The sequence below is a fragment of the Phascolarctos cinereus genome, unplaced genomic scaffold (genome assembly GCF_003287225.1).
Source record: "Phascolarctos cinereus isolate Bilbo 61053 unplaced genomic scaffold, phaCin_HiC Scaffold_463;HRSCAF=1079, whole genome shotgun sequence".
In the NCBI taxonomy this organism is placed as follows: domain Eukaryota; kingdom Metazoa; phylum Chordata; class Mammalia; order Diprotodontia; family Phascolarctidae; genus Phascolarctos; species Phascolarctos cinereus.
In genome coordinates this window covers 3,300-18,916 of record NW_027555806.1, presented here as the reverse complement: position 1 = coordinate 18,916, position 15,617 = coordinate 3,300, and the positions used below count along the sequence as shown (strand labels likewise).

Here is a 15,617-nt window from a genome sequence, read left to right as displayed (position 1 = left end):
AAGGTCAAATTTCCCTCCATCCTGGAGAATCAAAAATTCCCCTTGCCTGCTCCAAATACTTTGTGAACTGGTTTTTGGAGATCTGAGGCCATGAAATTTGTTGGGGGATCTTTCCACAGACTTGGCCTGCTGTCAATGTCAAGGTGTATTTTGCTACTATTCTTCCCAACTGTAGCTACCCATTATACTTAAAATGCATATGAAAACCACATAGGTAGGTTTCTTTCCCCACAACCTTTTCCTTTTCAACTTAAAGCCCTTTTAAAAAAGATTTCAAAGACTCCAGTCATATACCCCCTTACTAGCCCATGTGAGGTGAATGTTCTCCCTAAATCAGGAGCTTGTCATCCTTCAAGTTTAAACCACAGTCCAGAAGTCCAAACTCTTTCCTCATTTCTATAAAACCTTCTATTTTGCCCACTTCAGTTATGTGAGATAAAGCATTCCCAATCAGTCTCTCACTTTTTTCCCTAGAGTATTGCTCTTTCCCTCTTTTTTCTTTCTTCTTGGTGGTCATCAATACATAACAAAAACACTTTCAAGCCCTCCATTTCTTTAATAGCCTCTATGACCTTTCAGTGCATTAGGAGTTAGAGGAGACTTACAGCATCTTTCCCTCTTAGCATGTAAAGTATTGTTCATCCTTCCTTTTGGAAGAGGACCAATGACATCTTGGGGTGATGTCTTGCTTTATTCATGAATTATATTTAAATGAAGGGGTCAGCTTCACTCTCTCTTTCAGCAAAAGTTTGGGGCAAGATAAAAGTCAGGAAGACTGGTGATGGCACAGGATATATTAAATGGCCTTGGCAGCTTTGATGTCTGACTAAGATCCAGCTGCCTTCATGGCCATTGGAATAAATTGTTTTCATCCACTCATTCCACAAGGGGAAGTCGCTATATGCTTTAGGTTGACATCCCCTAAGTCACAAATGGGTTTCAGGCCTGTCACTTACCCTCAACTTGATTTAGCTGGTCAGCCAAGATGGTTTTAGCAGGATTTGGCCATAGCACATACTACAGCTTCTTGGGGGCTACAGGTGAGAGCTGTAAATACTGTATCCTTGTATGGTCCCTTCTGATTACTCACTGTTATTTACCTTTGTACCTAGGTATATAGTTGTACAGATGACTGGGCTTGGAATCAGGAAGACTCCTTCTGAGTTCAAATCCGGCTTCAGACACTTACTAACTGTGTGACCCTGGGCAAGTCACTTAACCCTGTTTGATTCAGTTCCTCATCTACTAAATAAGCTGAAGAAGGAAATGGCAGACTGCTCCAGGATCTTGTCCAAGAAAAGCCCAAAAGAGGTCATAAAGAGGTGAAAAAGTGGCCAATAGGTAGATAGTTTTTCTAGGAGTTTGGCCATGGAAAGGAAGAAAGAGAGATGAAGGCAATATAATTGAGACTGAACAGAGCATGTAGAGGATTCCCAGGTGGCTTTGCTGCTGGCCATGTGTGACTCAGCACTCTTGTGCCTCTAAGATGAAAAGCCAGTCATGCAGGACTCAGATATCCTGAGCCTCGCAAAAGTGGAAGCAAATCTATTGTTGACTCAGCAGATGTTCAAAAAGGCATACTTTGTCTTTTCAAAGTTACAAAAGTTCTGAGTAAATATAGGCAGAAAGAGTCAGCCAGGGAATCTCTGGGAATGAGATTTTTTTGATTAGTTTTGTTTTAAGGATGAGGGAGAAGTGCATTTTACAGTAAGCAATAGGATAGGAATCAATGGATTTAAGAATATTGAAAATTAGGGAAAGACAGGGGAGGTTAGAGGGTGAAACATCTCAGCAGAGAGAGGGGGAGGTGAGAGCAAGGGCCAAAGTAGTGGGGTGAGTGGTTAGAAAAAGAGATGCTACCTTCTTGTTTTTTCTTTCCAGTTCCTCTGCCATATTAGAACAAAAGGAAGAAAGTTTGTGTGTGATGGTGGAGAGATGACTAAGAATAAAGAATTTTAGAAAAGAATAAATTAGCAATCCATAATCTCAATTTTCTTAGTGATGTATTAAGTTCAGTGTTATGGTGAGAGGGAAGGAGTGAGATGAAAGGAGAGGCCCCAGTAAAGAAGAGTAATCTTAGAATAGATACTGAAGGGAGAGGGTAGTCAGTTGGGGCAGAGATCTGTGTTCACTTGCAAGGTTATAATAACAGAGAAGGCAAGTGGTAGCAATAATTTCTTGCTAGTTTTCAGTAAAGTAGTGCATGTCCCATGGGACAAAGGGATGTGGGATTTGAAAGTGGAGAGCAAGTTGAGTTGAACTGGCTCAGTGCTGAAAGGAGGAAAGTGAAATGAGAAATGCAGTAAGGACCTAAAGCACTGATGAATGGACTCACCCCACTGATCAAAGTATCATAGATGGAGACTCATTAGGGAATTCTGAGCCTACCTAATCCAACCCATTCATTGTAGAGGTGAAGAATCTGTTGTGAGAACAAATGGTGAAGTGACTTGCCCAAGGCCACACAAGTTGTTACCATTAGGGGCAGGATTGATCTCAGGTCCTCTGCCCCCAAAGCCAGGAATCCTTCCCTGTTACCACATTTTCTTTGAAGTCATGAATCCTCAGTGTATGGAAGGAAAAACACATATTTGCATGTCTGGAGTTGTTAGCAACATAGCCCTGTTCATTCTCCCCCAAATTCACAAACAAGAGCTATATAATAAAAATAGGATCATCTGGAAGGAAACATGAAAAGAAAAGTACAAACAAATATGGTTTGGAGGGGGATATTTTACAGATCTTCCTCCACACCCTAAATCTAGAATTGAGGATTTGCCTGTATTGGTTCAAGGGTTGCACATGAATGTCTATAATGCAGCCCCAGCATATAATGACATACAAGATACTCAACAAGGCTGTCATGTCTCTGAAATTTAAAACTCATTTTAATCAAGATGTGGGAATTTTTCTTTCCCTCAAAGGGATTCCAGAAAAACACATGAGAGTATTCAGTACAGAAGATGAACCAGCTTGCTAATTCACCAAATCAACTTTGTGTTCTTCTTAGAGGAAGAAAGCATAGTTGGTAATGTGGTGGAACGTTGCTGAATCCAACATAATTGGGCTTTACTCTAATTTCATTTGGATCTCCAACTGGTTTGAGAGTGAAGTTCTGTAGAATGGTGGTAAGGAACAAAAAACCTCCATCTTCGCCAGGCCCTCTCCAGCACAAGACCGTTTTCCTAGAAAGAAATGGAATTCTGCTTGTAATCTTCATGGAATATCACAGTCAGCCAGAGTGAAACAGACTTGCTGATCCAGCACAATAATGGGAAAAGGTGTAAAAGAGAAATAAGTATATGGGCAGAAATGGTGAGAACTATTATTATTAGTTATAATTCAACCATTAATGGCCATAAGGAGAAGGAAGGAATTCCTTCTTCACAACATTCTTCTCACAGTAACCCCTTGTGTAGTGGATCTTGCAATGGAATTAGAGGGCAGGTGAGCCAGCCAAGAGGCTCTCATCTATTCAGGGCTCTGAGAAAAAGCCAGGTCACGGGAATACTAGAAAAGACAGTGTATGTCATGTCAGAGTGGGCTATGTGTCTTCAGAAGAACTGCCAGGAGAAGGCTCAGCCAGAGGAGAGTGGGAGAGAGAATGGGATTCTCCTTTTAGGGTGAGAGGTAGAGATGAGAAGGGTTTCTTTTTACCAATAGAAAAAGGCATGAAGTGGTCACTTTTCTTGAATTTCCCGTTCTCATCCAGGAAGTGCTGTGGGTCAAACTGGTCAGCCTTGGGAAACTCTTTCTTGTCATGCAACACTGGGGTGAGCAGTGGGAATATTGTTGTGCCCTAAACCGGAAGAAATTCCAGAGGAGAGTTAGGTATCATTACGAATATCCTTTGTAGTCTTGTCCCAAGAATCTTCAGAGACTCACTATGTTCTCTAGTACAAAATGCATACTTCTTTGCATGTGCATGAGATGTCACGCCATTAAGAATCTGCTTAGGCCCCAGTCTAGCTTTCCAGAGTGATGTCCCCATTATTGTCCCCATCAAGCCTTCCTTGGGGCTCCAGCTGAACTAGTCCAGCTGCTGTTCCCCATCCACAAAGCCCCATCTGTGGTCTTCATGCCTTTATAGTGACCATGTCCCACACCTGGAAGCCACTCCTTGCTCACTTCAGCCTTTTAGATTCCTCAGCTTTCTTCAAGGATTGGCCTGGGTAACCCCTCTTACAGGAAACCTTGGCTGAGGTGCTAAGCTCTTTGTGCTCTCCCTACCCTCAGTTCTTTGGTCTATACATCATGTGTGCACCTGCTGCCTGTGGGACTCTGGGCAGAACATGTCAATGGCCAGTGGCCCAGGCAATGCTTAAAAACTCTAGGGGCAGACCAGGCTACCTCCTGAGGGAGTTCCTTCAGCAAGAAGCCACTTTGCCAATCAAATCACAGCTTGGGTCTGAAGGAAAGAAATAATACTTTAGGCTTACTTTTCTGGTTCCAAACTCAGCTCCCTCCTGCACAAGCCAAAGTCTTCAATGGTCAAAAACCCTTCTATTCTCGCCTTGTTTCAATAGCACCTTGGCCTAGCAAATTTCACATGGTAAGTTCTTACTGAAGCCTTCATGATTTCAACTAAACAGTGCCTCAGTGGGGTACATTAAATGTGAAGTTAGGTGTGATGCTCCCTTCACTTTTCCTTGAGGGAGTATAGTTTTGCTCAGCCATTGCTAGGAAACTTCAATCTAATTCATTTTAATTCATTCACAGTTTATTTAGCAACCCCGGAAAGCAGTATTTTAGAGTCTAAAGACCTAGGTTCAAGTCTCATCTCCAACACTTAAATGATCTTAGGGAAGTCATTACACCTGAAAATCAATGTCCCTATCTACACAATGGGACAGATAATAGTATTTATACATTCTGCTTCACTGCCTAGTAAGAGAAAAGGACAAAAACATTTCTCTTGAGCAACCTCACCCTGTTACGTTCCCTGTACATTTTCTTTCCAGAGCATTACTGTGGTGAATGAGAAGCAGGAAGAACAGAGATAAGGGCACACTTTTCTCTTATTCTTCATTTAGCACCACATGCAAGTAGACTGTATGTAATAAAGCACTGCCTCAAGGAGAACTTTAAGTGAGATCATGACAATGGGACTCCATTTTCTCATGTCCATGATGATATCATTGGAATAAATTGTGTTTAAGATCCCATTCTCCCAAGACTACTGACTTTGGGGGAGGATATATTGTTGGAAATGGATGTCCCGGTTCACTGCATGGGGTACGTTGAGAGGTATGAGGTCAATGAATCTTTGCACTTCATGCACCACAGCATCCATATAGGGCATATCTTGTCTGTCCTTTATGGAAGGAAGTCGATTATGTCCAATCACACGTCCAATTTCCTCATGAATTTTTGCTGCAGAGACAAAAAATACAAATCACCACTCAATGTTCCACTCTCCTGGGAATGCTCAATTGAGCCTGTGTGGAATATCTGCCCATTGTTATGACCTAAGATGATTCTCACATGGGCTCAGTGTCCTCCTCCTACTCAGTCAAGGATACAAAGGCTTCCGTAACAGCAATAGGATAAACTTCCATGATTTACTGGATGGGAGTCAGAAAGAATTGTGTTTACATTTCTCTTTAGACACTACCTGTGTAAATTCAGGCAAGTCATTAAATCTATGTAAGCCTCATTTTGTTTATCTGAAAAACGAGGATCATAAATTATCTGTCTTCTCAGGTACCTTACTCCTCTAACCCTATTATTGTATGATTTATAAAATGGAGATTAAAAACAGCACCTCCATTAGCAGACATCAAATGAAATTACATGTCAAGTTATTTGTAACCCTCACATTCTTTATGATTATTATGCCAGCTTTTGTTTTCAAAGCAAGTAGATGCCTTCATTTGAATTTGATAGTGCTGGTGATGGCATTATCATCTTGATTTAAACCATTCACCAGCTGTGTATCTCAGCTCCTGTCTCAATACCCTGAGCTGCTGAGGCATAGAATCTCAGCATTACAGGTGACATGTTTTCACCTAGGGCCATCCATAGCTGAACAGGAATCCTGACTCTAATGGATTGAACAAAGGGTCAACCAGCCTTTGCTTGAGAATCTCTAGTAAGCAAGAACTCACTATTTCCTGCACAGCTGAATGGACTTCCTGGAGAATTTTAATAGTTGGTAAGTCTTTCCTTACATGAAGTCTCCATCTGTCAATTTGTAAGGTCTACCTATGGTTCCTACTTCTGCCTCCTTAGATCCAGCAGTAGTATGCCTGGCAGAAGGCAAGCCATTTGAGGAAAGGGGTGTTTCATTTGAGTCTTTATATGCTAAGCATAGAACTGAGGGTGCACAGTGGGAGCTTTATATGTGCTGTTTAAAGTGAATTGAATTCCCCATAATACACCGCCACATGCTTAAATAACAAACAGGTCTTGTTTAGGGGTCCTGTTTTCTTCAATATGCTGCTGTCTGACCTGTTGCTGATCTGTGAGGAAGTCATGCAAATCCAATAGGGGGAAAGCAGAGGCCAGCTCCTGAGCAAGCTGCAGGGATGGGAAAGCAAGCCTGGTCTGAAAGCATGGCAATTCCTGTACTTTACCTTGGACCTCAGGATGTTTCAGAATGAGCAGCAGGCCATATCTTACGGTGCTGTGCGTTGTCACTGTTCCTGCAGTAAATAAATCTCTTCCTATCACTTTTAGATTTTCCAAGTCAAATTGAGACTGGGGATTATCTTTCTCCTAAAGGAGAGATACAAAATAGATTAAGTAATGAGAGACAGCAGGGAAAGCCATTAGTAACCATGTGAAGTTCTTAAAGTTTGTCTTAGGAGCCCTCCCCCACCTTCATTTCCCCACTCTTAAACAGAATAACCTTCCTAATGCTCTTAGGTTTCCCCTGTTCATCCACAGGCTTACCTTTCCTAGGCAACCTTCTTCCCATCCAGAAACATGACATAGTGAATAGAGCACTAGGCCTTGAATCAGGAAGATCTGAATTAAACTTTATTCTCAGCTAAGGGGTCTGTGTCCATGGGAAAGTCATTTAATTTTTCTGGGCCTCAGTTTCCTCATATGTTAACAGGAGAGAGCTGGATCCTTTCAGCTCTCTATTTATTATCTATGATATATGTGGCATGGTGAGGACCTGATAAAGTAATTCACTTAAAAAGTTTATAACCAGCTAAGAGACCTCGCATGCAGATACTTTTACTACAAAGCAGGACAGCATTTTAGTTTAAAAAAAAAAAAGAAGGGATTTCAGATTTTCAGAACAGGGAACTGAGAGAAAAGTCTTGGGGCAGAAGAATACAGAATTTCAAATTTTGTAGGGAGACGGAAATTCAACCAGCCAATCTGTAACTGATCAGAAGTTTCCTTTTCAAAATCTCCCTTAAGTGGTCAGCCAGCCCCACATTGAAGACTTCCGAACATGGGGAATTTATTACTTAATGAAGAAATTTATTACATCTTGGACATTATCCCCTTGTGTGGAGATTAAATGTGTCTCTCTAACTTCAAATGACTGCTGTGAGTTCTGCCTTCTGGGAAATGAGGAACCAAAGGAATTCTAACCCTTTTCTGGGACAGCCCTTAAAATTAGGTGGCTGCTAAGACTTCTTCCAACCCACAGATTCTATGAAATTCTATGAAATACGCAAGCTCCTAGGATTTATAGCTAGGACACATCTTGGAGATCAACTGGCCAAGCACATTCATTTTGAAGAAAAAGAACTTGAGGCCTACAAAGGTGAAACAGTAATATTAAAATCAAAGCAGATCAAGTTACAGTATTAAATAAGTAATAATGCAAATACAAGCTTCACCCTGAATAATATAAGATGGACTTACAGCCATCAATCTTGTAAAAATGAACAATTTTGAAAGATTTATGAACTCATGTCAATTCAACTAGCAAACATGAGCACAGAGGACTAATGATGAAGAATGGTACCTGCCTTCTGAGAGAGAATTCATGGACTAGTAGGTAGAAAGGGACACATTTTTGGACATGGCCAATATAGAAATGTATTTTTCTTGATCATGCTTGTTTGTTAAGAAGGTTATTATTTGTCTTTTTTCATTTGGTGGGAGAAAATAAATATTTGGTAAAAGAAGATGGACTTCAAGAATAAAGGGTGGATTTCAGGCATTTCCTGAAAAACAGAAACTCAAGATGAGTCAATTATTTGAGCTGGAAAACTTCAAACCAGACAAGCATAAAGTAAATAAATTAATGAGAAAAGATAAAGCAATGGAATCAATACTCTCATGCTTTTATGTCAGCTTAGCACTATTTTTAAAAAATCTCCCATTGGCCCAGGGCCCCTGGAAAAAAACTGAAAAATTGCAGAGGCAATAGAAACAGAGTGGCAATATATCGAGGAAGGATGTTAAAAAGTTCTTAAGGATACCTTTTCATTTCAACCTGAAGAAAGTCTCTAGTGAACAGTTCAATGATGTACGCCTGGTTCTGTCGTGTTTACTTTTGTCAGTATATGAAATCAGTCAATCAACAAGGAAGTATCAAATGTATTTTCTGTGCCAAGCAGAATGCCAGGTAATGGCGATACAAAAGCATAGGATAAAACTAAGACAGCCCCTACCCTCTGGGAGTTTCGATTCTACTGAAGGAATACAATACATACAAATATAAGTACACATGGGATCCATGGAAAATAAATACACAGAGATTTGGGGGTGGGATATTAACAACAGGAAGAATAAGAGAAGGCTACTTGAAAGAGGTAGCAGCTGAGTGTGAACGGATATTAGGGCTGCTAAGAGTTGAGCAAAGAGAGTGAGAGCATTCCAGGGAGGGGGCCAGACTGTATAAAGGTAAAGAGGCAAAAGATGGAATATTGTGTACAAAGAAGAGCAAGCAGGGCAGCTTGGCTGGAGCAAAGAGGGAGGCTGTGAGAGGGAAGAATGTGTAACCAGCCAATAAAGAGAGGCTGCAGCCAAATTGTGAAGGGCTTTAAATGCCAAATACATGAGTTAGTGTTTTCTCTTAGGAGCCCTGAAGCTTCTATCATGGGAATAACCCAGAGAGTCTTGCACTTTATGCATGTTTACTTGGCAGATTTGTGAAGAATGGATTGAGGGTCTGGATGCTTGGAGAGCTGGTAGGAGAGAATTGTCATTGTCTGTGTAAGAGATGCTGGTGGTCTGAACTAAAGTGGTTATGATGTGAATACAGAGAGGAAAGAGTTCATGACACTGCCATGATGGTGTTGGGGGTAGAGAACACATTTACTCTCTCCTCCCCACCTCCAGCCCTGAATTCTCATGACTTACTTGGGCAATCAAGAAAGATCTTCTTCCACATTGTTTAATGTTCCCAAACCCAGTTTTCCTTCTAGGGGCTGTTTAATGCATTGATTGCAGGGATGGGGAGCCTGCAGATGTCAGGCCACATGTAGCCTTCTAGATCCTTAAGTGTGGCCTTTTCACTGAATCCAAATTTTAGATTTGTTCTGTAAAATTAGAAGGCCACATGTGGCCTGAAGGCCGCAGGCTCCCCACCCCTGATTTAGACTCTACAAGAAGGCAGGAAAGAAGTATTTATGAAGCATCTAAATGTGCTAAGCACCTTACAAATAGTATTTCATTTGATCTTTACAATGATCATAGGGGTCGAGATTATTATATCCATCTTGCAACTGAAGAAATGAAGGAAGACAGAGGTTAAGTGACTTGCTCAGAGTTATACTATACACTATACTATATGATATTATATGATATTATGTGATATTATATCATATTATATTATATCATATTATATCATATTATATCATATTATATAATATTACATTATATTACATTATGTCACATTATGTCACATTATGTCACATTATGTCACATTATGTCACATTATGTCACATTATGTCATATTATGTCATATTATGTCATATTATATTATATTATATTATATTATATTATATTATATTATATTATATTATATTATATTATATTATATTATATTATATTATATTATACTATATTATATTAATACTATACTGTATTATACTAAACTATGCTATACTATATTACATTAATACTATACTGTATTATACTATACTATACTATACTATACTATACTATACTATAGTATACTATGCTATGCTATGCTATGCTATGCTATGCCATGCCATGCCATACCATACCATACCATACTATACCATACTATACGATACTATGCTTTGCTATACTATAATATACTCTACTATACTATACTATACCATGTGTGACTCCAGATTTGAACACAAGTCTTTTGGACTTCAGGCTTGGCACTCTATCCATACCACAACCTAGCTTCCTGTATCAGTCTGAGTGGAACCATGTAGGACTGGAGGACAGTTAAGGATTAAGTAGAATGTTGGGCTGATGTCCTGATGACAACTCTGAGCTGGGGAGATTATGAGATACCGTAAGTGCTTTATTTGTTTTCTGAATAGGTTTGTGGGTTTCTGGGAGGCTTTTATCAATCTTCATTTTTCTGTGAGGCAAATTAATACTGTTCCCTTCCTGAAACTAATTAATTTTGAGTGATTTTATAAGAGAAAATTATAGCTAGATTTTGAGCTAGTATTTGTATAATGTTTAAAAGTTCACCACGTCCTTTAGAAACGTTATCTTACTGACCATTCTGGGAGACAAATGCTATTATCCCCATTTTACAAATGAGGATTATGACTTACCCAGGATTACACAGCTAAGAAGTGTCTGAATTTGGCTCTGACTCAAGTCTTTTGACTCCAAGCCCTGCTCTGCATCCCATTTCTCCTGTTTAGAGCTTACTTTGTACACATTTGTTATATATAATCTCCCCCATAAGACTGTGAACTCTTTGAGGGCAGGGGCTGTCTTTTGCCTCTTTTGTGTCTTTGGCACTAAGCGGAGTGCCTGGCATATAGTAGTTGCTTGGTAAATATTTATTAGTTGATTCCTATTATCACTCTCCAATACAATATCCCCTTCCAAACAGAAAGTCAGATCACCAGCTCATCACCCAGAAAAGCAGAACTCTTCCAATCTCATTTTTCCATACAGACTTCAGATAAGGGATACGAGCAGACAAAGACCAGTTACTAGAAAGCCAGTGGCATCCTTGGGGGATGTGGGTACTTTGAGGTTCTCTCATGTCCCTTCCTGTGCTTGTGGCCTGTAAGAATCCTTGGAATATCAGCCTTACTCAACAAGTAAGGTGCTTCCCATGCATCTTACCTGCTGCATTTTGGAGAGGTAGCAGTCAATGTGTCTGAGGTTGTTGGGGTCCAGGACCTTCTGATGCTCTTTCACTCTTTCCAAAATGAAATCTTTAAGTTCCTCATTAATGTTAAAAATTCTTTTGTGCTCTCCAGGGAGGTATGTTCCGAATGCTGGTAAAAAGTTGTAGAGCTGCATACACACACCCCAAACCAAAACAAACACATGTGAATTTACTGTCATGAAGAAACTATTTAAAATCTCTCATTATAAATTAGAGATTCCATTTTTTTTAAATTTTAAATTAAATTTTTCATTGACAAAATATATTTTCTGTCTCATCTTCACTGCACATTGGTACAAACAAAAAAGAAAAACAAAACCATCCAAGAAAATACACATAATGAGGCAAAACAAATCCCCACCTTGTCAATAGGTTCATAAATCCTCTCAAATCTAACCTTAAGTTGTCAAATATCTCAAAACTAATCTATCTGGTGCTGTGCTACCCACTGAGGTGACCAGATGGCATAATATTTTGTCGTTGTTCAAAAGAAGCTCATATTTGAGTTAAGGGGAAATCTACTTGCCTTCGAATGGCCAACTTGAAAAAAAAAAAGAAGATAAACAGGCACCAAGGTATGCAATTAATTCAGTTCAATTCACGTTAAGTTAATAAAATGCATCAAGCATTTTTTCCGTACTCGCTATGAACCAAGTCCTAGGCTATGGTGCTATAGACAACAATGAAGCAGTCTTCATCCTCAAAAAATTTACGTTCTACCACAGAAGGGTTTAGCTAGAGTACCTATTCCAGACTGTAAGTACATATTCCAGAATGTAACTGGAACAGAACATAGGCAAAGGAAAAGAAAGCTGTTTTTCAGCTGGATGAGGATCTTCAGTTCTGGCTTCAGTGGATGAAGGTTTTGATCCTACATGTCCATCCATTGTAGAGGCAGAGCCAGATCACCACCAGAATCAGTGTAGGTACTCATCTAAGTGGCTTGCCCTTCCTATTCTCTCCTGGATATCCTGGGCAGGTTCTTTTTTATAACTCTTTTACTTGGTCACATCTGTGAAGAGATACCCCAGGCGCCAGTCAAACACTTCTCCATATAACTTCAATTTTAATCTACAACTAGTGCAGGTGCCAACTAGGAACAGGATATCTACCTAATATCTTATTTGAGAGCCAAAGATATTGCGTGATGTTATTGTCCTTGAGTGACATGTGTGGTGTGAATGTGTGTGTGTGTGTTCTCATGAACGTTGGGACCTTGGCTAAGATAGAGGCATATATTTGATCTTGTTGCTGAAACTCAGCAAACAACCACAGAATAAGAAGAGAGTTCTGGCCTTACCTGTATCCATGGTTCATTAACGAGGCGGAAGTTTTCATTTAACAAGTTCATCAGATAATTGTACTTGAATCGGTCACGGAAGAGGATAGAGCAGATCACATTGCATGGTGCACAGCTAAGGATGAAGGTGGGATCAGTGGCTGACCTAATGTGGAGACAAGTTACCAAAGGGGGGAAAAAGCAACTTTAATAGAAATGTTTCCAATCAGATGGGATATGGACATCATACTTAGATAGGGTGCTTAGTTCTTTAAAGGCTAATGAATATTATTCTCCTGGACGATGTCTTTACTTATAGGGAGGCTAGATAAACTTATAATGCCTGAGCACAAGAAAAAAAGAGAGTTTTCTGACCCGGCAGAGTTATTATCTGGTAAGTAGATGAAGGAAGAGACTTTTAAAATGATTCCCAAAGCAAATAGCATTTAGGACTGGGAGTAGGCAGTTGGACCCTACATGCCCAGGAAGAAAGAACTGAAAACCAACCTTTGTTTTCCTGAGCTCCTCCACCAGGCATTGGCTTCTTCTTGAACTCGCTCTTTCAACACTTCTCTTCCCATCCCAAAGTTCCTTAGGGTCGTCAGGGTAAATCTGCGGTGTTGTTTCCACTCTCTCCACTACTGAAAGTAATTCCTAGGTAGAAGACAAGAGGACATTGGGTTTCTTACATTGGAAGGGGAGGGCACAGTGTGATGGCTATGGAGTTTCTGGCTTAGTTCATTGATCAAGTTTAATTTTATTCACTTCAAACTAAAATACAATGACAGAATGGCAGGTACCAGGTACTACTACAAAGGTCTTCTGCTAGGTACTGAGAATAGAAAACTATGTTCCAGAGGACGACGTTCTACTGGAGATACTTTGCCATACATTTTGCTTTTCTGTGACTCTTTTCAGAAAACTAAACTTACCATGTCCTTTGGCTACATCTCCAAACATTGGTAAGAGTCTCTATCCATAAAATCTCCAATCAGATTCCTCATATATATAGCAGCACAACACGCCGGTTCCAATATGAAGAGTATAGATGGGGCCATATTTTTCAGCCAGCTGTGAAAATGCCAAGAACAGGATGAATTCAGTGTGAAACTTTAGAAAGTGAGAATTTCTCCTCACAACTGCTTCATAATGCCATATGCATGAGTTCATGTACGCAGGCAAGAGGCTATTACAATTTCTTGATCATAGCACTTCCGGCTTCAATGATTATTTATAAGCAGAGATTCCCAATTCATTTTCAACTCCACATAGCCAACTGCTTAGAAATGGATTTCTCAACCTGGATGTCCTATTGGCATTGCAAACTTAATATGTCCACAACACAACTCATTTGTTTTCCCTAAAACTACCCTTTCCTCCAAACTTACCCATTTAGGAAAGAGGCAGACTTCTCTTAGAGGAACCTACATCAACCCTGATTTAAGGCCATGGATTTATATTTGACTTTTCATTTTACTTATGTCCAATTAGCTATGGTCAAGTCTGGTAGAATTCATCTTCATGTCTCCCACACCTATTCCATCTTGCCTCCTCACTTGTCCATTAAACTAGTTAAGACCCTCATCCCTTCCCTTCTACACTACTGTATATACACACAAACTAGTCACTCTAATAAATCACCCTGAGGGAAAGAGAAAAAGGAATGGGAAGAAAGAAAAAATCAAACTACCACCAAATTCCCTTGGAAAATAACTGAAATGACCCAGGACCATTACTCAAGAGCCTTTGTAATTGACCTTTTCATGTCAATGACTCCTGCCCTTACACCTAGGCTCTGCTTTCAGTCCAGGCCAAACACTCATCCTTTCAATGAGGAGCAGTCACTGTAGAGAAGGGCCCCACCTTCCTCACCTTCACCACTACCAGTTACTAAACAACTGACTAATTTGTTAATTTTCCCTAAGAAGCACAACGCCTTTGCAACTGACATGCATCTAAAATATCTTACTCTATATTGTCTCCACAATAGTGAGCACATAGTAGGTACTTCATAAATGATATTTTATCCATTCTTTCAATGGCTTCCAAGTTCAATCCTCTGCTTCTAGTATTTCTCCTTTGCAATGAATAATCTGCACAACTAACAACTTACTATTCCTGTGGCACAGTTCTGAATGTGCCATTCCTCTACTCAAAAGTCTGCAGGGACTTGGCACTTACTACAGCTGCCTCCAACCCAATTGTCTAAATTGATTTTGTATGGCCCCTCATCCCACACTTCACATTCTTGCCATGTCCTCTTATCTATATTATCTCCAACCTCCTTGCCTTTGCCCAGACTGTCTACCATGCCTGGAATTTATTCCCATTCTCTCTTCCAATAAGAATCTGTTACTTCCCTCAGCATCCTGCTCAGGAGTTCTCTCCTACTTGAAACTTTTTGACTGCCCCACTTACAAATGCTTTATCTGTCCTCTAGTTACCTTCTACTTGGTTATCTATGAATTTTTTGTATCCCTCTAGTAAAACATAAGCTCCTGGAGGACAGGAACTATTTTCTTTTCTTTTTTTGTCTTTTCTTTTTTCTTTTTTTAAGCAATTGGGGTTAAGGGACTTGCCCTGGGTCACACAGCTAGTAAGTGTGAAGTGTTTGGTCTGATGCTGGATCTGAACTCAGGTCCTGCCCCGAACTATTTTCTTTTCAAGGAGAGATTGCATTAACCACATGTTTCTCTCTGTCTGGCACAGTGCCTGGCACATGGAAGTTAATGAAGAAGTTCTCATTAATTGAATGATTAGTTTTTGTCTTTGTATTCACAGAGCCTAGTATGATGCATTGCAAGGGGCCAATATTTGGTTCTGTAATTTAATTTCTTCTGCTGTTACCAAAGTTTTGGCAAAACAACTATTGCTTGCCTAACATCATTGCTAATGGAGATATCACTCATAGAGCCCTTGACTCACACCATCCATGACATAGGATTCTAAATCACCATGAGTCTTGATTCAGTTATCTATTTGAAGACTTTGTGTCTCCTCCTACAGCCCAAGCAGCCAGATCCAAACCCAATCCAGTCCCTTTACCTTAGATAACGATTCAGGCATGTTCTTCAAACCAATTGCAGGATG

The 15,617-nt window shown here is 39.9% G+C and overlaps 1 protein-coding gene and 1 long non-coding RNA gene across 2 annotated transcripts; both read right to left on the bottom strand.

Annotated features, from left to right (window-relative positions):
• Nucleotides 1–2,870: 2,870 nt before the first annotated feature.
• LOC110204480 (uncharacterized) lies at nt 2,871–3,814 on the bottom strand. Its single transcript, XR_002323320.2, has 2 exons — nt 3,658–3,814; nt 2,871–3,185 (listed from the first exon to the last, which is right to left on the bottom strand). It is a non-coding gene; the product is annotated as an uncharacterized LOC110204480 (long non-coding RNA).
• Nucleotides 3,815–4,698: 884 nt separating this feature from the next.
• LOC110204479 (cytochrome P450 2C23-like) lies at nt 4,699–13,108 on the bottom strand. The gene is made up of 5 exons (XM_078151668.1): nt 13,035–13,108; nt 12,549–12,693; nt 11,203–11,376; nt 6,576–6,717; nt 4,699–5,373 (listed from the first exon to the last, which is right to left on the bottom strand). The coding sequence occupies exons 1-5, from the start codon at nt 13,106–13,108 to the stop codon at nt 5,177–5,179; spliced, it is 732 nt and encodes a 243-aa protein (XP_078007794.1). The 3' UTR covers nt 4,699–5,176.
• Between the last annotated feature and the right edge of the window lie 2,509 nt (nt 13,109–15,617).

Coding starts and splice junctions, on each gene's coding strand:
- LOC110204479 (XM_078151668.1), bottom strand. CDS start 13,108: ATGGGAAGAGAAGTGTTGAAAGAGCGAGTTCAAGAAGAAGCCAATGCC. Junction 12,694..13,034: donor AGGAGCTCAGGAAAACAAAG/GTTGGTTTTCAG, acceptor TCTCCACATTAG/GTCAGCCACTGATCCCACCT. Junction 5,374..6,575: donor GAAACATCCTGAGGTCCAAG/GTAAAGTACAGG, acceptor TTGTCTCTGCAG/CAAAAATTCATGAGGAAATT.